Source organism: Agelaius tricolor, unplaced genomic scaffold, assembly GCF_023055355.1.
Source record: "Agelaius tricolor isolate 1412-34295 unplaced genomic scaffold, bAgeTri1.0.p SCAF_2, whole genome shotgun sequence".
In the NCBI taxonomy this organism is placed as follows: domain Eukaryota; kingdom Metazoa; phylum Chordata; class Aves; order Passeriformes; family Icteridae; genus Agelaius; species Agelaius tricolor.
This window is the reverse complement of record NW_027269262.1, coordinates 31,389,127-31,415,626: the sequence shown is the minus strand read 5'-3', so window position 1 is coordinate 31,415,626 and position 26,500 is coordinate 31,389,127. Positions and strand designations below refer to the sequence as shown.

The following is a 26,500-nucleotide window of genomic DNA, read 5'->3' as shown; positions in this document are numbered from 1 at the left end:
TTTTGTAAAGCAAATGTTATGCTAGAAATACAGTGTACTTCAATTGTTCAGTTCTTAATTTTAATTGGCATATTAGGGAGACCGTAGTAAATTGTCAAGAATAACATAATTTGAGTGAAACTCTTAATTTCTTCATGAGAGAAAGAGATGTTTAGTGAAGTCTTGACCAAGATACTTATCATGCTTACCCAATCTTTGTATTAGAAACCAAGAAAATGCTTAGCAAATGACACAGAACTTCTGCTGCTTATTTATCAGAACTGTAATTTTCCCATGAAGTGAAGCAATGCTTCTGAATAATAGCTCTAGTTCAATACAGCTCTAGTTCAATTTGTAACTATTAGTTTTCCCATAGCTACAGAATAGAAGTGACATTAATTCTGTTATTTCAGAGATGACAAATTACCTATAAATTATTGTTGTTCAGATAAAAATAGAGAGCTTATTTTATATAAGAAAGCCCAAGGTCTTTACCAAAAATATTGTTGACCACAGGGAATAAATTAATTTAACCATCTTCTGCATGCTCATTTTTTATATCCATTTATTGAGCTGAATTTGGTACTAAGCTTTGACTTGTGTAAATAACAGTATGTGTAAGTGGTAGAGGATAATTTAAGTAATATAAGCAAACATTTTTAATTAGCTATCTGCTAAAGAGGAGGATATACATTGTCATTCTCCAGGGCTTGCTTTTTTGATTACTTTTGAGGCTACTTTCAGATCCTGTTTTTTCACCAACTACTTCCTATCAGTCTGTTAGTTGTATAGTTTTTTCTTGCTGCAGTAAATTTCTTCTCTATCAAAATGCACAGCAAATTAATTATGTATTGTATGTGCCTTCTAGGAGCGTTTATTCCTGGGGTTCCTGTGCAGCCAGTGGTTTTACGTTATCCAAACAAACTGGTAAGTTCAGCTTGCAGTGTCCTTGAAATTCAGGGCATTTTCATTGAAGTGCATTGTATAACCTTTTTGGTTTAAAAATTCAAAAATCATGACTAAGTTATTGTTAGTTAAGCATTTATTCATTAAGCCTCAAGCAATGTTAGAGAGTTTTAACTGAAACAGTTTAAATGTTTCTGCTTTGAAAGTTGTTCAGGTTGTTACAAGAAGTACTCAACAATAATGAGTAGTACTCTCAAATAATGAGACAAATGACGATTTCTGTCCAGGATCTGTGTTCCTAAGTCCTCCCTGTTCCTGCAGTGTTTGCTGGAGAGTTTTCTTAATGTCATTTATTGCTGGAAGATGCTTCTTCATCTCCTGCCTTTGGGGGTGTTAGTCATGAACTACTGTGACTGGATGAATGGTATAGGATAATATGTTGAGGACCTCTGCACTTTATAAAGTGTCATCTTGTCTGTTTTACATTCACCATGCTAAGCATGGTGATTAGCTAATTTGGACTAGTCTTCCAATGTAAATTATATTCAGGTAAAATGCAGATTATTAAATGTTTATTTACAATATCTGAAGCTTGTCCCCTTCTGAAGTGGAAGTTACTTAGGGGAGGGTATGAAGAGTGTCAGAAATAAAATAAGGACCACCTGGTCTCTTTTACTGATGCATGTCACATCAGATCATCTCTGACTAGCCCATTAACAACCCCTTGTTCTAAGGAAGAATTTTGTTTCATCTTGGTACCTGAGTAGCTTACAAATATTTCCATCCACTGTTCTTTCTGTCATTTACAGGTGAAACATAAAACATATGCTTGATTAAAAAAAAAAGGATCCAAGCAAAGTTAATATACACAGACCACCATTTGCTCTTGGCTGAGTCAAGGTGTAATGGCAATCAAATAGTTTGCAGTAACAGACCCAGAAATTATCTTGGCAGATGCTGTGACAAGAGTAGCAGCCTGATATGCTTACATAGTGTCAAGTGCATTGTAGCAGGCTACCTGGGACTTTTCGTTACATAATTGTTATATTTTCAGGAAGACAGATTCTTTTCTAAAAATAGTTTGAAGTTTTGATGGCACCGCCATTTAAAATGACAAACATGGTCATGGCTTATGTCATATTAATATGCCTTGTAACTTTTTGTTACTGTTAAGCCCATAGCAATATAAAGCTATCAAATGTTATTTTGTATATACCTTCAAAATCCACGTGCATACTGAAATGTCATTATTGCCCATAGTACATAATATTCAATGTTTGTAAACCAATAGTGAATGTTCCTAACACTTTACTAACAGAAATTTGTGAGCTTCTAATGTTGAAGTAAAACAATATAAATGTAAATTAATTTTTTTTATAATTTTTATGTTATGGCAAAAATGTCGTAAAAGAAATTCTAACTAGTTATATAGATATCCATTGTGAGCTGGCATGAGTTTGTGTATGGGACTTAAGTTTTTCCTACTATTTTTACTTTCTGTAAAACACTTCGTTTTCAGTGCCTTACTGAGTCATTTAACCTCCTGTGATCTAATTCCTAGAGACCTTCCAAAGGTCCAAGCATTAATGACAGAAGTGGTAATTGCTATTACTGCTTTATTTTTCCATTAGCTTGGGGGTTGCAGAAGAGTTGCATCAGAGTTAGAAGGAGGAGAGGCAGAAGGAATATGATGTGGTACACGAAGATGAAGTTTATTTTTGTTAGGAATACGGAGTTAGATTATTATGTTTCAATTATTGAGCTATTCTCATCTCAACCTACAAGGCAAGGCTTACCTTTTCTTCCCAATTCTCCTGCCCACCCCGGGGGAGGAGCGGGGAAGGAGCAAGCAGTTGTGTGGTGCTTAGTTGCCAGCTGGGATTAAACCACAACACATGTAAGAACAGAGTAGGGATTGAGAATTGGTTTTCATACACTAAGGTAACATTTTTAGCAAACTTTAAATGTCTCTGGCTTTCTATTTGTTGTCTTGACTGATGCATATTATAATTTTAGGTTTAGAAAGGAACTCCTTAAGACCTTTGCTTAGCCAGTGAACTCCAGATACACATTGTGTTCAGTCACCCCACTGCGTTTTGCTTGAAGTGCCTGCCCTGATCTATGTTCAGAGCTTTGAGTTCCACAATATAGATGAGAACAGTCTTGGATTTGAGTGCACCTGGCTGTTTTGAGAGGCTTTTTGAGATCAGAGCCTGGGGTGAATGTAGTCGGTGTCTGCACTCTGGAATGTTTATTTCATTGTAGACTGTTGAAGAGCTAGGGATAGTACTGCTGTTCTGCAGTGGGCTGAAACATAGCAAAAGTGAAGAAGTAAATTCAGGGTTTTTTTCTAGCAAATAAATCTAGTTCTGGTTGCTGTGAAGAACTCTGTGTTTTATATTTTTTATAGAGTCGCTCCCTGAATAACAGTCATCCTGGGGTTTGTGACTGTTTGTATTAGATGGCATCTATGGTCCTGTATCAGTGATTTTTAGTAGTAATATTTTAATATGTTTCTCTGCTTGATGCATGAGCAGAAAGAAATTAAGGCTTAAAATATTGTTTAGACCTGATATTCCAAATTTTGCTACTGGTTGTCTAGATTGGTAATATTTTAGGTATTGGGTGCCTGAGAGCTATTACCTATATTCTAATTAGAATAAATGCTCTAATGTCTTCACCCATAGGTTCTCTACTGCAGTCCTTTTTACAATTTTTTACTTCTTTCCCTTGTTTCTTCATTTGAATTTTCTGTCAGAGTGCTGTTACTTATGAAATTATGAAAATATATAAACTATAAACGTGTTTAAATATCACAGAGCCATGTAAAATCTATTTTATGTCCATTTGTCTTCCACAAGTAACTGTGCTATTTGATAAGCAGTTTGGCAGCAGCTCTTGTACAGTGTTGGTATATCAGGGTTAACTGAACCTGTAAAACACAGCCAATCTCCTCTTTGAAGGTTGGCATATGATTCTCAGTATCTTTTTGTGTCAAATACAAATTCTATGGAAGATGGCTCTTCTGCCTGTTTCCTCCCATGCTGAGGGGAAATAACAGAGGGGATAATGTTCAAGGTCAGGTTGGATGGAGCTCTGGCCAACTGGATGTGGTTGAAGATTCCCCTGCTCATTGCAGGGGAGTTGGAGTAGATAGCCTTAAAAGGTCCCTTCCAACCAAGTTATTGTATCATTTTATGTACTTCCACACAATTTAAAGTATTCATTACTTGGATACAATAGTTTCAAAGAATGGTGATATTGGCTATGATACTGGCTATGCTGGTAGGAGTCTCCTGTAACATGGATTTGCCTCTTGCAGATCAGAATCCCTTTTTCCCTTAGCCATTTCCCTGGCCGTTATCCCTGATGCATCCTGATGCTTCGATGAAAAAAAGCATGCCTGTCAACTATGACATTTGCATTGGGAATTTCTTGCAGGATTGTTGATGGCTTACTTGACTTTGACTTACCAGCTAGCCAGCATGAGGCTGCATTCTGAAAATACCTGTGCCCTGTTCAATGATCCAGGCACTTTCATGGAGATGACATTTTTCTTTATCTCGCTCTGTGCCTTTGCAATTTAGAGAGCTGAGTTAGAGATGTGTAGTGCTTGGTGCTCTATAAGGCAGATCTAGTGTCTAGATAAGTTATCAGCTATCTACACTGGTTTCTCATGGTTTGTAATGAAAGTTCCTTGTGGGAAAAAGACAAAAACCATAATACGCTTACTTGCAGTGTTATCAGAGACATCAAAACAGCCAGAAACTGTGTAACAGTAAAACTATCCACTTTATAGTTCTAAAATATCAGTACATGGAGGTGGGGTTTTTTAATGCAGATAAATTGACTGCTACAGATAGACTCATCCTTTATCATATTTCATTTGATTGAAAATAACTGTTAAATGTCAAGTTTTAAATTTTTAGTCGTTCTTTATGACATGCTGACCCTATTCTCCAAGCTGTTGTTCTATCATTAATCGCATTTTTCACCTTTTATGGATAAGTTTGCTTCCTTTTATTTTTACTTTAGGTGGCTCTAAATGGTAATTAAAACTTGAGTTAACTTGTTTTTTTCATGGTCATAGCGCATGTGATCACCTGAAATCTCTAGAATGGGTTTGGATGGTAACATAGAATTGAACTGGAACATGTTCAGTAGGTTGAAAAAATATTTTTCTGATCAGGTTTTTCAGAAACCTGAATTTATGTGTCTTTTTGTCTTTACAATAATGACTTGAACTCTTTTTCCAAGTTAGAACAGAACTAATTTTTAGGTTTTTAGATCCTTTTTTGTACATTTAAATCACATCTCTAAGTACTGCATTTTTTTTTCCTGTGCTGTTTCTTAGTATTAGTTAAAAATGGGATGATTTTTACCGTCATATTCCTACCTGTTATATATTGCTTTACAGGTCTCTGTTCCCTTTTTGCTATTTGCATCTTGTTCACTTCTTTTACTGTGATTTGTCCTTTCTTAGTGTTTCACACAGTGTTCATTTTGGCCATATAGCTGTATAAAAGACGGGCTGATTCCTAACAGGGTTAAGAACTTTTGCAAAGACAGCATAGAAGTTTCCATGAAAGCTTCTTAGTAATATATTGTTAGTTATGCTGTGTGCAATGTAAAAAGTTGAATGCACAATAATTAATTGCAAATGTCACACTTCTTTTCTTAGGACACAATCACATGGACATGGCAGGGGCCAGGAGCGTAAGTGGTTAATGTTTTACTGCTTTTATCATTGCTTTCCTTACTTAGTGTTTATTTATATGACTTATATGCATATATAGTCAACCAGTTGCTGGTTATTTGATTATTTTTTGGTATTAATTTATCTTTTATCTATTATTCTCTAATTATACTAATAGTCATTAAGCGGAATCCAGGTGTAAATAATAACATACTTCAGCTGCTATGACTCTCTTGGTTTTCTTCTCTTTAGAAAGAATTTTAGGTTTTTATTTCAATTTTTTTTTTTAACCAAGTGCCTGAAGTAAAACAACTTGCTTCTGCTCTATGCCTGCAAGTTGATTTGGTATCTTACTATATAAAATCTATGGCTGTTGTTTGAAATTTGTCTACTCTCACAAACACAGTTGACCCACTCAAAGAATTTGGAGATACTGTTTCCATTATCTTGTCTGAATATAATTTCGACCTTTTTTTAAACAAAATATTATTCTAGAGGTTCTTTAGCAAATTCATGCAATATAAGATATTGAAAAAAGCAGTTCTTGCTTGTTTAAAAAAATGTTAAGCATTATTTTCTCATTGGGATTTGAATAAAAATTCCGAAATGTTTGGATCAAGAGGAAAACAGCAAATTTTGAACCCTAATTAAAGGAGTGTTGGCTTCTGTGGTTAATGCTTTGTATTGTTTTGAATGTCCCATGTGACATCCTATATTTCAGTAATAATGAGGAAACCATGGGGATTAGCCAAGATTCAAGTAATTTAGAATTTTGTCAATTAAGTTTTGCACTTAGGAACCAGGTCTAATTACGGACATGACTTTGAGACTTGAGGAAATCATCGAACACTTGCAGAGGTTCAGCTTACAAATAATTTGTCACTTTGGAAGTAGATGAGTCCATGGTTGTGTATAATGTAAACAGACACTGCAGCATTTGCTGCATAAAGGGATTTCTGTTCTCGTGAGCTCCTGCCTCTTCCCTTGCATTTGCACTGCAATTCATGTGAAAAAGTAACTCAGCCATAGAGGAGAAAGGTGAGCAGCTTACTTCCACCTTAGTATCCTAACTGAGGACTCAAGAACACAGAGGAAGACAGAAAAAACCTGTAGGTGTCTTGCCTCAGATCACTGGACTGTCTAGAAAACCCTTATTCAGAAGCGTTGATCTCTGCTAATAAAGTTAAATTAAATTAAAGCTGAATCAGAATCTGCAGCAACATGTGATGTTATGCAAATTGACTGGGTCAGTTTAAATTACAGCTTGGCTTAATTAGGATTAATTCTCCTGGGTGACCTAAAATGTATTTGTGATGTCTTAGCAGAAAATGCTATTAAGACTGATAACAGGCTTCCTTTTCTCAGCAAACATATCTTTGTTTTGGCTCACACTAAAACAGAAATCTGGAAGTGTTTCTGTTTCTAGGAGTATTCTGTTTGTTTAAAAGTGCTGTAGCCTGTCAGATGGATTGAAAACTTGTCACATGCAAACTTAAATCATTGAAAGTAAGGTTTTTACTGCCTTGGCAGTATTCAGAACAGATCAACTGAGTCTACCTTGAAAACAAAGAATGACCCTAGTTGAGTTGGATACAGATTCTATCAGTTTTAAATTTTCATTTAAATTCAGGGTTCAATCTTTGAGGATTACAGAGATGGCAGAGAGAAAAGTTTACTTGTAACTTATTGGGGGGTTTTAATGCTTTTGAACAAGGACCTAGAAACCAGACTTACGTGTTTCTGTCAGGAATGTAAACTTCAAATTACAGGCTCCATTGTTGTTCCTGATTCTTTTCTTTGCTTTGATATGTTGGAAGCTCAATAAGAAGGAAGCAGGGGGGAAATGTTTTGCAGCCCTACATGGGTGTATTACAAGATGAGTAGGGTTTTGCTTCTAGGAACTGCCCTTTATCTGTGTGAGAGGATTTTGGCCTGCCATCCCCTCACAATGATTGACCACTGTAACTACCTAGATACTGTATGAAAATGTGGCTACTTGACACTGCTCCTTAATTTAGGTTTACTAAATCCTTTCCTGGATTTGAATCTTAATGCTTTCTAAGGTCAAGTTGATTCCAGTTATCTTGTATCTTAGGCTACTAAAACACACATACTGCATTTCATTAACAGACTTTGGAAGTATAATGAACTTTGATTCCAAACTGAGGTAATGATAAAATCTCAGTGGTTGCATAATTAATCTTGCTAGCTCTGTGCTGAATACTGCATTTTTCTGGAACAAATCTACTCTTCCTTTAACATGTTATGCATATATTACCTTTCACTGTTTGTCTTCCTGTTTTTGAGTATTTTTTAAGATGCCAATTCAGTGTAAATTTTTGTTCCACCTTACAGAATGTAATATATAGAAGTACTTTCAAAGGCCTTTTCTGATCATTTTTATCTGAATATGATTATACTACAAGTAGGATGCTACGTGAAGACTTTGGAACATAATGTATTACAGTTTCACTACATATATTTTTTTCTCCATCCTTCCCTATCTTTTTCTGCTTTTAGGTTTGAAATTCTCTGGCTTACTCTATGTCAATTTCACAATTCTGTGGAAATCGAGGTCAGTAAAAAAACTCCAGTGTATTCTGAGCAGTTGTAGAATACATAATATTGTACATAATTCTGCAGTAAAAGTTTGTATTCATAACTTGTATGTATGTCTGTAAAAACAGGTTAAGATACTACTTATATTTTATACAAATGGCTTCTGTATCTGAAAATACAGTCTAAAAATGGAATAGCAAAATACAGTTTTCCAGTTGGCATGAGATTATTTTTTTAGTTATTTGAATTGAGTAGATAAATTTCTGGCTCACTTTAAAAAGTCTTTTGTGAACAAATTTCTTGTCTTCTAATGGCTTGATTGCTCTTTCAAGTAGTGTACCAGCTTTGTATGTTAGACATTCAAGTGTGTGAATGCTGATGTACAAACTAAGAACTGTCTTGTAGAGAAAAATTGGAGGTGGTTTGTTATAGGCCATATAAGTTATTGAATGTCTGGCTAATTATTTTATTAGGCTGCACTGTTCAGAATGTGAAATAGGAAAACACAAAGAAAATCTATCTATATTCTTAACTTTATTTTGAGGAAAATACTGTAATTTTAAGGCTGAAGACTATTGTAATGAAAACATGGAAACAGTTATAGCCTTTCCTTTCAACTTGTTGTCCCTAATGCATTTTACACAGAGTAATTACATTACATTACTCATGTGGACAATTACAGTATTTGAAGTGTGTCATATAGGATATTTGACAGATGTTCTGCAATCCTTTTGCTTTTTGAATAATGAAGCAGCTATTTAGGTCTGACAGATGGAACTGATGGCAGGGTAAATCAGTAGGAAGAACTATTGCATGTTTGCGTACACTGCGTTACAATAGTAACATATATTGCATGCTGATCACTGTACTTGTCATTGCTCTCTGTTTGCTTATTTTTGCAATCAGTTATTCTCAAAATTAATGAATATGCAAAATACCGGCCACTCAATAGTTGTATGTGTTGTAGAAATTTGTGGTTTGTGTTATCAATTCAGTTGGACAAAAACAAATGTGATTTCCAGAATAGTGGCCTGTGTTTTGCAGAGGGGCCAGGGAGTGACTTCCTCACTCAGGGCTGAGACAAACCAGCTGGTTGGCAGGATTTTTACCCTTTCTCAGGAACATGGTTTTCTGCCCTAGGCAAGTAAAATGGGTTCTTTCACACAGGAGTGAACACTGCTGAGCTTTCTTGATTTTTGAGGCAGCAGCTGCTAGCAGATGTTGGGTTTCTGTAGCTCTTACATAACAAGCTATGATCTTTGGTAGTTCTTGGGGGGAAAAAAAAGCAAACTAACTAGTGACCTTCTGAAATACTCCATACTAAAGCAGTAGTTGGCAGAAGATAGAGGAGTAGACCTGTTTGCAAGGTTGCTCTCAAGTATGAGGCAGAGTAATGCCTCAAGGCAAGTATGAGGCTGTGTTAATGTGAATGGGAAAACAAATGTGTTTGGGTATCAAAGTTTTGAAGTTAAAATGCAGATGGGAATGAAACAATGTTGATGCCTGGATGCCATGGATACTACCTGGATAACTGTAGACCAGTTAACGTCAACATAGTTAAAAATTATTTACTTCTGACCACTTCCAGATGCCTCCTTCAGTTCTCTAGACTTTCCCAGTTTATGCAGCTTCTGGTACAGGAGATTCCAGCTCAAATCCTGTCAAGGCTGTTCTGGAGCTATAGCAGTTGAATCTGTTTTTGTTAGGAAGTGCGGTGAGGACTAGTAACATATAGGAAAAATTAGTTGTTTTGGGTTCAAAGTCATATTTTTCCCCTGGTCTCTGACGCTTATTGGTTGATATTCCTGCTCTGTTCAATCAGCACAGATACTGGCAAAAACCTAGGAGCCTGGATACCACAGTTAGTGCTGATGATTTAATAACTCAGGAAGACCTATGACAAAACAACACAACCTCAGAGGTTTTTTTTGATTAAATGATAGCCAGTAAGATTTACCAGCCAGCAATCAGGATCCAAATTTAGCTAGTCTGGGCTTCTCTGCATAAAATATTTGTTCTGGCATGTTGCGTGTGTCATCCAGTGTCACTATAAAATAAAATCTATGTAAGTTTTATAATAGTTTTCTGTAAATATTCACTCATCCACCCATCCTGTACTTAAAAATGGCATGCTGGCAATGTGAAGAAGAATGGATGTATGATCATCTGCACATGTAGTTTGTTTTGGCTCATGTCTGTTTTACTGACCTGTCAACTTCAGTGTTTGTACATCCATGACAGTCTGCAGCAGCTGAGGGTTCTTCTCTTGGTTTTGTTAGTGATGTTGAAATGATTATGCTGTTTATGTTGAGTTAGGCACAGACATGCAGAACACCTCTGAAATCACCTCATATTTGAACTTCTGTGTTTGGACAAATTACTTAATAGCCATTTGCAACTCAAATAAATGGAATGAGGTTTCGAAGTTGAAGAAGCAGTCTTTCCATCTCTGTTAACTGCACAGTCTTTGTGGTTTTGTATATTACATGAGGCTGGTGTACCTGCTTGTAATGTAAACTTAGAAGACAGGAGTCATGTGTTTTCAGATGCAGTGGTGCACATAGGAAAAACTCCAGCAAAACTCAAAATAAATTCAATATTTGTCCTTTCCAGGAAACAGATGAATGTCCAACAGCAGTGTTTGGGTACTGTTGATCATACAGTTATGATCAGTAACTTTAAAAACACAGCTAATTTTAAAACACAGTAATTTTAAAAACACAGCTAGCTTTGTGGTTATTGAGAAGTGTTTGCTGAAATTATGAACTTTAAAATAAAGACTAACAACTTTACCCAGTTGTTAGTTTCTGGTTTAAAGACCAGTGTGAAATTTCTGGGTCATAATTTCCATTTTCACTACGCATAGGTAATTATATGTACTGCAACTAAGCTTCTTGCAGCTTTTTTTCTAATACAGAAGCTTTACACAGGATTGTGAACATTTTGCTCACTTAGTGCATAAATTACCTCACTGTGCTGCACTACTAAGAGAGTTGTGTGTCTGGTACTGACTAGGAGTGGTGATCAGAGTGATCCTCTCTTGTTCCTCCTGTCTGGGAAGTTAGTCACTTGGCAGAATGAAATGTTTTGAAGGTTTTTATTGTTGAGACTGGCCATGATCTTGGGGCTTATGTAATTTTTCAATGGACACTTAAAAACAGCTTTAAATACTAGAAGATATTTTAATGTAGGCCATGCCATTCTGAAAGCTGCCCTTTCTATTGTGGGTCTCCAGCAGCTCTGGTTTAATTTTCCACTTTCCAACATCAACTATTCTGTGGTTCTTTGGTCATCTGCATTCATTTAGATTTTTTTTTATTTCAATGGAGCATTAATGGCTTATGTCCAATTAGAAGGAAAAAAGTTTCAAAACGTCTAACAGCAGAAAATAAAAACACTTTTCCTGTGTATATTAGGCAGTCGTACATGATTTCAAAATGTGCAGGGGGAACAGTAAATACCTGATGTCCTTAAAATTTGGATTCTTAATTTTTAAGTTATTAAACAATATTCCTGTAGCATGTGCTTTTTTTGGTTATCTGAAAAGAGCTGAACAATACAAAAGGTAAGTGAGGTATGTGCAAGAAAGTGCTAATACTTCTAAATTATTTTAAAATTCTCAGTACCACTTCAGAAATGAAGATAAAACTCTGCTTGGATTCCGTGCAGTGAGAAATAAGCAGAGTCAGTGTTATATAAATTTCTAGAAGTATGACGTATACTTAAGCATTTAAAAGTTGAATTTTTAATATTTTCTGTAGTCTTAATGTAATTTTCTGAGTAACAACAAACTGTATACAATATTCACCCTAGTGCTGTAAGAGATTGTTTAAAATGTTAAATATTTTTGGTATAATTCAGTTCTCTGTACGCAGTTTCTACCCGTGTACATTCCTTCAGAAGAAGAAAGAAAAAACCCAGTGTTATATGCCAATAACGTCAGGCGTGTAATGGCAGAGTAAGTATGTTGTAATTCTGTGTAAAAATAGATGGGTGATTTTAAATTTAGAAAATATCACAAAATCAAATCAGTGTGGTTGTCTGCCTACAAAGAACCTTGTAGTCTGCAGGAATGTCTGCAAGACCTTTTACATAGCAGTTACTTTCCCCTCTGAAGAGGCCAGGGATCCACAAATACAGCAAGAACTGTTGGAGTTGATGGGTTTGGAATATTTTTTTTTCTGTTGGTTCTTTTGGGGGTTTTTAACATGCCTTCCTTCATATAACAAGCCAGTTCTTCTTGCTCCGGTGGGTATTTAGTCTTTTGGGGGAAGGGTATGGTGGAATTTTAGGAAAGTTATGTAACTGAATTTTGTGCTATTGGGGTTGCATTTTAAGCTGTGACTGTTTTAATGAGGTTAAGAATAGTTTCATGTATTCCTTGTTAGCCTGTAGTATTTCAAACAGCAAAGCGCAGTGAAGTGGCTTTATTTCGTTGGAAACAGAGAATTGATACAATGCAAATGAATTGAAGTTAATGTTAATTGAAGACAGTTAAAACACTTGTCTATACGGTAGAATGAAGGCAACATTTAATATTTTCACTCTTTCATTGTGTTTTTATTCATGTCTTTTTCATTTATTTTTTGTTCTTTCAGTAAATCTTCCATTAGTCAGTAGATAACTCTTTTCCATATTTACAGTGAACCCTCAGGCCTGTGATCACTAATAACTCTTGAGAAGTTTATGTATCTTCCTAATCCTGATTTTGAAAGAGCTTGTGAAATCATAATTTCCTTTGTGTAACTTCTCTTCCGTTTCTAATTTAAGCCAAAGGCCAGTTTGTAGGTAGTGACTGAGAATTCTTGTCTGCTTGAACCCAGGTCTGCGAGTTTCCTTAAGGATGTTGAGACAATAATATAACAATAGATCCATTGTACAAAAGGACATTCCTCAAAGGAGAAAAGAACAAAAGGACCTGTTTGAATCGTCCTGTCTTAGAGTCAAAAATTTTTTGAGGCACTGGCCTCAAAGACTTTTGTTGTTAATTAAAAACCGTCACCTGGCAAGTGCTGTCCTCAGACTATGTGTAGAAGGCCAGGTCATTAAATCTTCATTCTGAACTCTGCTCCAATCACATAACAGGAATTGTGTGCTATAAGGAAAACTTTTGAAAGCCTACAAAAGTTTACAACAACTGGCATGTTGCAAGCCTTCCCCTCTAAGTGTGCTTTGGAGGAAAAACATGATTATGTTTCTCCCTCCCACCCCTGAAGAATTAAGCATTTGTGGTCACAGAAAAGGAGTGCAGATCTAACAGGAAGACTGTCAGAATGAGAGATGTCGAAAACCACTTTGGAATGAAGCAGGGGCTGTAGATGCTGTGTTAATGCAAATGGGAAAACAAACGTATTTGGATATCAAAGTTTTGAAGTCAAAATGCAGATGGGAATAAACCAGAATGTAGATGTCTGGATACCATGGATAACTGTAGGCCAAGTAACATTGACATAGTTAAAAATTATTTACTTCTGACCACTTCCAGATACCTCTTTCTTGTGTCAGTTCTTTAGACTTACTCATGCAGGTTTTGGTACAGGAGATTGCAGCTCAAGGCAGTTCTGGAGCTGTAGGAGTTGCAACTCAAGTACCTCAGGTGCTGTTTGGTGGTAGCATTGCACTCTGCATTGCTGGATAAAGGACAATATTACTGTTTCATCTAGATTTTCTTGAGGATTGAGTTAGTGGCAGTGTAGCATCTTATTGTAAAGAGGTCCTTTTGGGATCTCTTCAGGTGTCTTCTTACCCCTCCTCCCCATCATATTTCTCAGGCAGAAGTGCGTAATTCTACTGGATATTTTACAGCATCAAAGGTGGCACTCCCAGGTACTAATGTATTGGTGAGTCTAGAACCAGTGTTGTGGAAACCTTGTGTCTTGCTCTTGGCTTCAGAGGGAGTTGATAGAAGTTGCTGAGTGAGCAATAGATACAGTTTCTGCTCTTGAAATTGTTTGCTTTCACAATAATCTTAATTTGTGAACAGCTTCTATTTAGCATTGAACACAGCATTTGACTAGACATCTGTGTCTTATGCTGCTTCTGCTTGTTGACTTTCTGGAGAATTGGTTTATCCATATTTGACTAGCTTTCCTGTGGCTCGCCACAGATGTGAGTGATGGTGGTCTCTAGATATTCAATTTATATTTATATATGTAAGTGTAATATCTAAATATTTTGTTAAGGAGGTGCTGTCATTCATGGAGGTTTGCTTCTTTATTAGGATATTAGTTCCTTGCACATTGGATAAATTTACTTGCCCAAAAAGTCAGTGCCAAAGTGTGCCTGTGTTATCAGAACTGGAATTACTCATACAGGATAGCCACTGCTGCTGAACATGCTTGCCATCCTTTGGGTCATTTTCTTAATTTGCACAAAAAGTATGTGCAGAATAGATTAATCTGCTGTTTAAAATATGGTCCCTACTTATATCTTAATGATATGCTTCACATTTAATTTTCTCATAAAACTCATTTTTGAGTGAGTCTGTCTTATTTGATCTTTCTGGCCTAGTTCTGGCTCCTACTCAGTTTAGTCAGTGCTTGTGTCACCCACCAAGTGCTATCAGGAGCTGTGTTTAGAGTCACTTTCAAATCACTGAAAATGTTGAGTGCTTTTAAATATGGCATCAGTGCCGGCTAGTTCTTTAAAATCAAAAAATAAAGCGTTAATTCATTTCATGTGTTCTTTATTGGCTCTAACAAAATTCTGAAACCAGCCTACTAGTAAGTCATACCATGTAGGTAAATATTATATTGCCTTACTTTTGTATTACTTAAGCAAAATCATCATTTTGGTCTTCATGTGCATAACCTATTATCATCTTATGTTGATGGTAGTCAACATGGATTGTTTTCATCTGGTAATTCCTTAAGTTCCACAGTTTCTTCTATATGTTTTCTAATTGAGTGTCAAACATTCTGGCCCATGTTGTTTTTTGGGGTTTTTTTAATCTTCAAATTAATAAGTAATAGTTTACTGGAACTATGTTAGTGTTGTAAAATTGTCAGCCACTTGAAACTTCAATCCCAGCTTTTCCAGAACTATTAGGAACAAATCACTTGACCTTGCAATCACAAGTATTTATTTCTAAAAATTTCTCAGTGCTAGAGGATATCTCTATCACTCTTAGAGCATTGGGAAATACTTACTTTTATTCATAAGATTTGTTGTCTTAATTGTTTCCTAATGTAAGTATTGCACATGACAGAAGAGGTTTTTTTCCTGATGAGAATTTTCCTATCCTTAGCTAGTAGCTGGTTACATTTTTTTGTATTTTCTCTTATGCATTAAAAAGTCTTACGCTTCTTAGCTGCATCAAGCCACTACAAGTTTTTATGCATTTTTACCTTTCTATGTTGTTTTGCTGCATCATAGTTCTTAATTTACTGATAGCTATTTGAAGAATTATTTGTTTTGTGGCTTGTTTGGAGTATTTTCCCCTAAAGAAAACATATTAGTTGCCTCTTTTCATTCTTTTCATTGTGGGGTTGTACCCATTTGCTACTGTTCTTAAATCCTAATTTTCATGAGCAACTGTATTCTGAAAGACATCTCTTAGTTGTAATCAAAGTACTATTTAGGGTATAGAAATTCTATTTGAAGGAAAAAGTAGATAAATTTTACTGCCACTGTGGGGGGAAAACCAAGTTTGTTACCCTGCTGCTCTTTAGGACTCAGATGTGTTTGAAAGAAGTATGTCAGTAGCTTAGCTTTCAGTTAGCTGCAAAAATTCATTTTTTACATAGATAAGCCAGTGGTAGTGAAGGCAGCTGGTGGTGAAAATCTGTACTGCAGGCTCTTTGTGCAAGTCTAAACTAACCTCAGCTGTAATTACAGATATAAGCTGACTAGATGATGATACACAGACCCACAGGTCACTTATTCACATGCAAACACAATTTGTTTCCCTTTAGTTTTAGTTTCTCATAAAGACTGTCTTCAAAATAGGGAAGAATATGGTTAGGTGGTACAGTTTGGGAAAAAATGGAAGACAAATTATTGCAAATTTGTTAGGTTTTTTTTTTTTTTTTGCATGTAGTAGATGTTGAGACTGAAACTTGATGGAAACCTTTGGCCCTTTGTTTTTCAAAACTGTAAATACCTCAGAACTTAAGTTTTTTCAGTACTCCTGATTTGAGCATTTTGTTTTCCTAGATCTTTTGAGTGTTAAACTCAGCACTGTAATAACATGCGTGACACTCTCCAGGAGTTCTGAAGTTTCATTTTTGGTGAGCCCAGAAATGTAGAAATAGAAAAATATCGTCCAGTTTGCATTTTTCCAGTAATTTTGTTTATCTTCCTCACAGAAACATTTAAAGACATATTTTTATATTTGCAGTAGATGCTGAAATTGATTAAAGTGCAGCATGTTAGACATGGAACTTAAACATCTGCCTTCCTGATGTTTTCTGTCAGGTGCTTGCCAGGATCACTTTCCCCGTGTTGGAGCATGTCATACAGTTAAAGCACTGACGTACCAGCTTGACATATGAGCATTATATTTTGCTTTTGAAAAATGAGTACTTTTATCCAGCATGCTGGTGAAGGCAAAAAACATTAAAAGTAGTCTTCTGTGTCCATCTTCCCTTTTGTCATCTTCTACATATTAAAATCAGGGTTTGGTTTTTTTTCTTGCAGGCTCTGACAGCATCAGAATGTGATCTTTGCCAGTATATGTGATAGAGTAATGCTAGTTGCAGAAGAGTAGCCTTGAGGATGGGAGTTTACAGTAACTTACTGGTCTGACTCGTGGCTATTTCTTGTATTCAGTGGCCTGTTGAATCTCACTTTGGAAAAACTGCAGTGTTCTGTGCCTGTGCTGTCTGAAATTTCCTTTTATGATTCTTCACAGGTACTGTTTGGATGCTCAGCATTCAACTTTGAAATCCAAACTGGGGTTTTGGCATTTTTATACCATTAAAGGCATAAGCATCAGTATAAGTGGAATTACTGTAGTGCTGGAGTTAACAAGCATCCATTTGAAGCATCGATGGTGAAGGGTCTAGAGAGTAAATCATGTGAGAAGTGGCTGAGGGAGCTGGGGCTGTGTAGCCTGCAGAGAAGAAGGCTCAGGGGGATTTTACTGCTCTCTATAACTGCCTGAAAGGAGGTTGTTCCAAGCTGTGGGTTGGCCTCTTGTCCAGCACAGCCAGTGATAGGATGAGAGGAAATTGCCTCAAGCTGCTCTAGGAGAGGTTCAGGTTGAACATCAGGAAGAATTTCTTCATGCAAAGTGTTAAATATCAAAATGGGCTGTCCAGGGAGATGTTCAAGAAACAACTGGATGTGACAACATGGTTTAGTTGAAAAGACAGTGATCAGTCAAAGGTTGGGCTTGACCTCAAAGGTCTTTTCCCACCTAAAAGATTCTGTGCATGGTTTGGGTTTCACACCATTAACAAAAATGGAGATGAGAGATACATTGTGCACTCTGTTCATTTCTGTGAATACTCTGTGTGTGGCAGGTGGAGAACATAGTCACAGAACAGGGTTAACTTCTGTGCAGCTTGTTGCCACATTTATTTTCTCAAGGAAGAAATGAATTTTTTAAATGTTAAGTAATACTTTGCAACACTGGTTTGAACTGCAACACTCTGGTTTTTGAATGCTGACAACACAAGGAGAACCTCTTCTGTTTTTTACTCCTTGAAGATTTGTGATGTGCAAGTCTACAAGATCAACAATTGCAGAACCCAATTTCAAACAACACCAGGCAGAAATACAGTCATTGGCAGCTTCTTTTTCTGTCTAAATCATTATGAGATAATAGATTCCTTATGTGAACTTCAGAATCATGACTGCACCTTCTTTTGCTGGGAGAATGTCACAAAGTAGTAGTCTGAGGAGAGAAAAGGGACTATCTACTCTGGCCTTCCAAAAGGAAATAGTTGGCAGCACTTTGGCTTGGGAAAGGATGGGGAAAAAAGAGAGTGGAGGGTTGTTTTGAAGGTCAGGAAAATCCCAGTGTTCTGAAAAAGCATACTAAAGGAAGTCTTAGTTTTCATAGCAGGAGGGATGGAAAGTACTCAACAGTAGATCAGCTAAAAGTAAATAGAGTAAGTCTTAAAAATGTGCAAAATTGTGGCATTCATTACCAGATAGATAAAATTATTTCATCAGAGCTGAGATATACTGTGAAAAACATGTAGTTAATGAGTGATTCTAAAACATAGTGGTACAAAAGGTCTCTGGTTCAGGAAGTTGGTGTACTACTGATGACTAGATTAGATGACTACTAATAATTGGAGTTATTTGTCCACAATGTTTTGTGTGTCTTTCTGCTGAACATCCAGAAATGAAAAAAAATACCAAATTAGATAGAATCCTAATGTTTTCAGTACCCAATAAAGATTATAGTTGATTTATAGGAGTTGTTCTGAGCAGCCTGTGGAATGTTCTCTTGATTAGTTCACAGTTCTGCTTATGAACAATGTAAAACATTTGGGGAATCTTTTTGTTGAAATGTAGATTCCAAATGTCACAATATTGCTTGTACTGTTTTCTCTCACTTTACATAATATTCCAGCCGTCACATTCTGTTTTATGTTTGGCATTTTGCATGCATAGTGGATTGGTATGCAGAAAATGAGGAAGTTAATAATTCATCTTATGACTGCACAAATGTTAGACATAGAGAGCTGTTTGGGATAAGACATCAGTATATAACAAGTATAACTTGTGTTTCTCAGATTGGGTTTGCAGGAAAGCTTTTGGGGTTTTGTTTCATTTGAGTTTATTATTTTCAAGCAACTTGCTGACTTTGAAACTTCATGTAGTGTGATGTCATGATGGGTAAACAGCCAGCACCTTGGGCAGGGCAGGGAAGGAAAAAGTCTCAAGGTATGTCAAGCGAGACATTCATATCAGGCCATTTAAATCTGCTGGACTTTTTAAAAGGCTAGGCTCACATTACTGTGAAAGCAGAGGTAGTTTGAAGAAAAGAGGGGGAGAAATGCTTTCAAGTGAAGATATGGGAAAAGTTGTTTTATTTTTAGTTTATTAAGAATATGGAATTGTACGTGTGATTTGCATCTCAAATTGAAATTATCTTTTTTTTTTCCCAGCTGAAGTAGAAAATGATTGCCCTGGAGGATGAGTTAGAATAGTTTGATAACTGGTTGTGTAGAAAATCCTGTGAGTTGCACTTGTACCGAGGCCTTACAGTGAACTCTAATAAGCCTGACTTTATTCTAAGAAATTAAAAATTTCACAAGTCTTAGCATAAATAATGAACTTTATATGTTGCCCAGTTTCAGTTTCTTCAATATTCTGAGCTGAAATCAAGGTCCTTTAAAGCTGCTAGCTCTCTACAGCTTGTGATTTGTCTTCTGAACTCAAGAGCCCCTTGAACTCTATCTGGCCTTGGCTGATTCTATGATTGAACTTTGCTTTGAGCAAAAGTGTTTCTTTCCTTCCTTGCTTCTGACCTTTGTTATTGTGAAAGTCTGGATGTATATGTACCCTCTTTAAGTTCATTTGTTTGGGGTTTTTTTAAGTCCAGCAGCTTGAAAATTACAACAGATGAACAAAAGAAGCTGCTTTTGTCTTTCTGAATCCCATTTTGTGTTTGTGTTGACATTGAACATACATGTAGGTATTAATTGTAGTGGGGATTTTCTTTCACTGATAGCAGCAATATAATTCTGGCCCAACTACCACCTCTTTTATAAGGGGTGCACAAAGCTATAAAAAGATGCAGGTTGTGTTTCCCCTTGTGGTTTGGCTGAGTCTGAAATGACCCTGGCTTTTGTTTGGAGTTTATTTTCTATCTTAAGTTTGGTTTTGATTTTTTTGTTGTTTGTTTTGGGCTTTTTTAAAAACTTCTCTTGGCTAGGCTCCTTCAACATATTCAAGGACCATTATTTAGCAGTTATTCAAATCTGACATTGGTGCTGGCAGTCAGTCAGGCTTCAACCCTCCCCCCAGGCTGAGTGCCCTGATCTTTCTTAGTCATCTTTCTTTTGATGTGTTGTAACAGCATTTGCTTTTGGTTTTAACAAGCTATTGTTTGTTGCTTTGGCTTGCCACCTTACGGTTATGTTTTAGCTTGTCCATCTTCTCTATTTCACTTGAGAGAAGGCTTGAGTTTCTTCTGTTTCTTTAAAGCCTCTTTATTTTAATTGCCACCTTTAATCATTTTCAATGACTAATTTTTTTCTGTCCTTTCAGAATTTAAGTGTCTTACCACTTCTCTGATTTCCTAATATGTCCAACAGAGGAGCACTTTACTCTTTCAGTTTCCTAACTTATTTTTAACATGCTTCCCCTTTTGCATGTAGTTCCCCTGTGCTTCAGCTGATTGCCTGTAAGTTCCTGTATTTCTGTTATATGCTATACCTAGTGTGGCCTGGAGAACTGATGAATTTTGGTGTAATATGCTTGGCTAGGCTAGATCTTTGTTTCATTCTTTTATGGAACTGCTCTGGGTAGTACTGTCTGTAGCATGTCCTTGCTGGAGACAGTTGAGATGGATGTCTGTAGGGATGATCAAGTGCAAAAGATGGGAATAGGAAGTAATCTCAACTGGCTGGAGAGACTCTGCTTCTTTCATCCACTCCTTTCTCTTCTTTTGAGGAAAACTAATTTTGTGTTGTAAAATACCAGTGATTTCATCTTGTATAATACAGATTACAAATATTAGTACAGATTGTTATAATACAGATTACATCTATTACATCATATATTACATCTTGTATAATACTATATGGAATACTATAAAACAGAAGTCTTGACATGCTCACAATACCTGATCTCTAACTCAGGTTGAACTTGGAAATGGATTTAAATCCCCATAGCATGGGGAAGTTCTTCATCTGTATTTTACCATGAGTCTGTGGGGTCAGGTAAGGTATCACAAGAATCTTGTCCATTCCATTAAGGTGGTTTACTGATTTACAAATACTGCTGGGACACTTCATAGGAGGAGAGAATTGATTGAACAAGAACAGACCAAACAGGGAAAATTTTAGAGGAACTGGATTTAATTGCTTAGATCACCAGTATGAGGCAATCTAATCTTCAATACTCTGCTTGTAAGATGACTTTTCTATGTACCTAAATCATTTGGTTTAGTTGATTTTGTCCTTTTGTTCCTTTCTCTTTGTTTCTTCTTTTTAGGAAGAGGAAAGCTATTCAGTCAAGATCACTACCTTCTAATTCCTTGTTTTGTGCATAAATAGCTTATAAATGCTATCTATTTTTTTACCATATTTGGTACTTTGGAGCTTGAATATTTATTAGTTAAATGTTTGACTTTATCAGCCTCAAAGAGAAGAGATAAGCCCTGATCAATACCTTTAAGGTTTAGTGCATGGGCTATATATCAGAATTCCTGAAGTTTGATAATTAATTGGTGGACAGAAGAGAACTGGCTTATGTTATTAACCTTGCTATTCAAAGGCCTTGGAGTGAAATTCCATGAGGAAGAGACTGTTTGACAGAAATTGTTTGCATAAGAGGTGACAACCATTACAGATCAAACTACTTATAGTAAAGCAGAGAATTGAATGTGGAGTTTTCATCAAAGCCAAAATTAGTGTGGCAGGCCTCAGGGTTTTGCATCAATCTTGCCATTAGTGTATGTTAACTTCACATATGAAAAAGATGGTTAGCAGTAAGATAGCCAAACTGTAGATGAAAAGAATGAAGGTAACTAAACAAAAAAATTTTGTGAAGATTTCGTCAAACTAGAAAACACTGCATAAAGGAGATAATGCTCCTTACTAGGATAAGTAAAATCAAGTATAATAAAAAATGTGGCAGATGAGTAGCTTATATGGAGCTATGCTGGCTTTCCAAATTGCATGTTATGTTTGTACACTGAACTCTTAAAGGCCTCTTTCACACCACACTCTTTCTCTCAACTTTGCCACAGCAAATGCAGGGCAGCTACAATATCAGAATTTCCATCAATTATCTTTTGGTGCTGCAATTACTACAGAGTATCAAGTTAGAAGTGAAGCCAAAACCAGTACTGAATTGTTTGGTGTATAAAGACTTGGGAGTATTTTTTTCTACCTCTATGTCATACATTTAAAAATAACTTGTTTGCTTAGAGTTTAACTCTACTTGTTTTTATATGTTGTGTTCTAGCTGTTATTTATAGAGAAATGTTGCCTTTTGTGTAATATTAATACTAGCTGGAGGTAATAGCTGTTCTGCTGAGGTGATTGCGCTAACACATTAATAAATCAATAATAAAATATTGGACACAGTTGTTAATAAATATATATTTGTGTTCTAGATTAAAAATTTTGAAACCCTAGATATTCACTTCTATGAAATTTGTCTATGAAAGTCTATGCACTGCCTAATTTTTGCCTTGTGTTCTTGCATATTTTCATGGACTCAGTCACAGCAGATGCTCTGCAACAGATCATCACCATATTTCGTTCTCTATATAAACTTACTTTTATTGGCTCTTCCTTATAGTTTTTCAGAATTAAAAGCATAATAGTTACAGGATTTCTTGCTGTGAAAAAAGTGATTATTCTGCTCAGTTTTCTTAGTGTCTTGTTTACAGTGTTTCTTTGGTTTATTCAAGGGCGTTGGGAGTTCCAGTGACAGACTACACGTTTGAAGACTGTCAGCTGGCTTTGGCTGAGGGACAGCTTCGTCTACCTTCAGATACGTGTCTTTTAGAATTTGCAAAGCTTGTGAGAAGCCTTGGGTGAGCATACACAATATTTATATGTAAGGTGCATCTTTATTATATATTTGTAGTTTTCCCATGTTATCATGTAACAATATTGCATTTATGAGTATAAATGGAGTGTTGTCATCATACAATCAGGGAAACACAAGTGTAAAATTAAAACAGTACTCTACTTCACTTGCAGGCAGCACCCCTGAATCCTAATGAGTAGAGTAGGTTGGAAAATTCTTATTTTCCATCTGACAAGTGGAGCAGAGTGAGTCTGAAGCATTCATTCCTGAGCTAGAAGACAGTTTCTGAAGAGGATCAGGAATACCATGGAATTCCTAATATTTGATACAGTTGAGAGTCAATTGCCTTTTCCTGTGACATCTGTGGAGGGAAAACAAATGCTGCCAACAGCAATCTTGTGGCTGGATTAACCTTGTAATAGTGAGGACAGAAGGGTCACCCTTTCCTGAGAAGGACAAGGTGGTAGTTGATCTGTTGAGCAGGTCACTGCCAGATGGACTTTCTAATGCAGCTGTAGCTCAGTGCATGCAGCGTGGGTCCTCTCCTCTTTCTTCCCATAGTGCCATTTCCTGCTAGCTCTACCTTTCAAAAAAGCCTCAGCAAACCTGAAAATTTTACATAAACCAAGTAGTAGAACTTGCTGCTGTTTTCCAGTTTTCCTCCTGCTTCTCCAGTGACCTTATTGAGCAACTATGAACTAAATGTACAGCCTCATCCTATTAACTCTCAATATACAAATTCTTTTTTCATTTTCTTGTCTCATCACCTGAAATTACAGAGCACAGTTTAATGTTTCCATTGTGTATTTTGTGTCCTTTCACTAATTTTTCCTTCATCTTCAGCTTGGGTACATAAATGAAAGTAAAGAAGAAAAAGCTCTGTTGGAGAATAAGGAATGTAGGACAGCACACATCATGAATTCAGATGACAAGCATGTACTAATCTATTGTCAGGGCTTCCATCTGAAAAACTTCCATTAGGATAGGAGAGACTTATAGGGGAAAATAAAGATTCTCACTTTGTTTAAAAGGCTCTGAATTTACAGTCCTAAGGAAGAAAAACAAGTGAAACAAAACAAACCAACCACCCACGTCTCTTATTATGCAGTTGATAATCCCAGGATTCAGTTTAATCCTCTTGTTAAGTTGTCTGGCTTCTGTCTGCTCAATTTAAAGCTGTTCTTTTAAATTATGCTTTTGTTTTGGCCTCTGAAACAGTTACATGCATTTGTGAGTGAGGTTCACTGCAGCCCAGAAGTTCTTGTTCTGGTATGAGCAATTAATCCTTGGCGAAATATAATGCTCTCTGAATTTGGGCGTGTGCCAATAAGAAGGATATTATGCTGGTATTTTTCTGGCACAATTGGATGAAGATTGTAATATGACTTCATCTCTAATGCACTTTTGATAATAATGTAGTCATTTTGCTGTTTATTCAAAGGTTTTGAGGTCAGGGAGGCATTAAGATCATCCACTAGCATCCCTAAATAACTGGAAAAGTAAATTTTATCCAATGGATTTTTCATCCTGTCTTAACATTTATTTTTGAGCAATGGCATACTTTCAAGGTAATATCCATTCTTAAGATTCCTATAGTAAGGTAAATTCAGACTTCTTTTTGGTTTTGATTTTTTGAAATCAACTTACACCTCAATTTGCTCTACTGAAGAGTTACTTCTGTGCACATTGTGTCTACAGGATTCATTATTGTTGTTGGTAAAATTTGTTTAGCCTGTGCTTAGCTGAATGGGATCCAGTCCAGAATGCATGCAGGCACAGCAGTGAGTTCTCATGCTTCATCTAAGGAAGAGCTTGGGCTCTGTTAACAGCTGTACAGCTGGCTTGTACCAAACTCTGTGATAAAATGACTGCTTTATCAATGAGATCAATTGATCACAGACATACCTTCTCAAATTGTGCATTCATTACTCCTCAAGGATTTGTGTTTCTCTTCAGTCTGATAGTTTAAGTCTGACCAACAAGCTAATTGCTAAACTATGTGTAGTCTAAGTTATAGCTTTTATTTTTTCATACATTGTAAATCCTCTGCTTCATTTGATGACTTATTTTGTAAGTGATTGCCCCACTGTTTAAAGTGAATCTCTATTTTTAAATTAACTGAATCTATCACCATGTTCTGGACATTGAATCTTGTTTGGATTTTGTGCCTCTTTGAATATCTTCTCCTTCAGGAAGTGTTAATACAGTTAATTAAGTCTAGTCTGTCTTTTGATGAGATGCTTCTTATGAGTTGCTTTAGGGTAGTTGCCTGCAAGGAGACCCTTGAGTTCTGGTTTGAATTGATTTGCTCCTATTGTTTCAAGGTTCTGTTTGTTCTAATTGCTAATATTACCTCATCAAGTTGACCATGAGGATCCTTTTAGTCAATGCAGCTGTAAGCTGCCAAGATCTGCAAGGACCTCAGGCCTGGTGCCTGCCTATTCTTGCTCAACAGCCTCTAGCATCCAGACTGCAATGCAGACTTCTGCTCTCCATGTGTGTCTGAAATGGTCCAGTAGGTAGAACTTTGTGTCCCCAGAGTAATAACCCTCACAGCTACCCGTGGTGTGACTTCAGAGTGCTCATCTATAACAAGGAAAAAACTTCTGGAGGATGTTTACCTTCTGCATTTGTGATAAAAGCAGTGCTCTCCGATTCAGGAGGTGATCAAGGATGAGGCATGACAGCAAATACCAGCCATGGTAGCCCATGCTTTTGTGGATCAAGGCAGGGTGTGCCAAGAGTATTCAAGAGGGTCAGTTTTGCAGTTTTTCAGTATACTTGCTCTGTGATGGCAAGAAGTTGCACATAAGTACATCAGCAGACATAAAGTTGAATGTCTTTTCTGGCTTAGGGCATGTTTCTCTGTGCTTGCAGTTTCCAGTAGCTAGCTACAAGCTCCAGCTGTTCTTCCAGCTCTCTGAAGGTTTTTGGCAGGTTCCCAGCATGCAAGAAATAAGCTTATTTTCAAATAGTCAAATATAGTTAAACTAGCTTACTTGCTAAAAATAGTGATAATTATGCTGTAAAATATTCTACCTTGAGGGATTTGGTTTTCCTTGTGAAGTCTGCTGTGAAAAATTTGATGTTCAGAGCTGTTAATCTTGAAGAATGTCCTTTCCATCTTCATGGACTCAGGAATACTTCCTGTTCTCTTTAGTATGCACTGACCTAAAAAATGAATCAAAACACCACAACAGCAAATAATTTTATATATCATAAAGCCTAGATCGTGCATGGAAACTATTAAGCCAACAAACATGATTTCATGAGGGAAGACAGTTGTTATGGGCTTTCTATAATTTATGGCCTCCATTGGGATAAAAGTGACAATTGTAAAGCAATTGGGACATTCAGACCTTTTCACATTGGTTCAGAACCTATTAGGAGATTTGCACTTGGCTTCTGAAAACTTCAGTTTAGCAGCTTATGGTCATCAACATATAATAATGACTTCCTGGTTTTGAAGGGCTAGAGGGAAGTGAGCCCACCTTGGATGACCAGAAGCACAGTGCTGTCATACTCAAGTTGAAGCAGTTTGCCTCACTGATCCACATACTGCTTTTGAGATTGCCTTACACCTCCTTCTATATTTACAAAACATAAACTACAAGATGCCTGTAAGATTTGTGGTGAGCTGTGTTACTTTCCATACAAGATTTTGCCTTCAAGCTTCTATAGCTGTTCAGGCTTAAT

General features: G+C 36.4%; 1 protein-coding gene across 1 annotated transcript in view; it reads left to right on the top strand.

Moving 5' to 3' along the window:
• The window catches only part of LPCAT1 (lysophosphatidylcholine acyltransferase 1), a 61,943-nt gene that overhangs the window by 20,304 nt on the left and 15,139 nt on the right, over positions 1–26,500 (top strand). Inside the window, exons 6-10 of the mRNA XM_071455494.1 lie at positions 848–906; positions 5,567–5,601; positions 8,102–8,156; positions 12,016–12,098; positions 22,683–22,808. Of these exons, the coding sequence (XP_071311595.1) occupies positions 848–906; positions 5,567–5,601; positions 8,102–8,156; positions 12,016–12,098; positions 22,683–22,808 (358 nt within the window). The remainder of the gene's footprint in view (positions 1–847; positions 907–5,566; positions 5,602–8,101; positions 8,157–12,015; positions 12,099–22,682; positions 22,809–26,500) is intronic.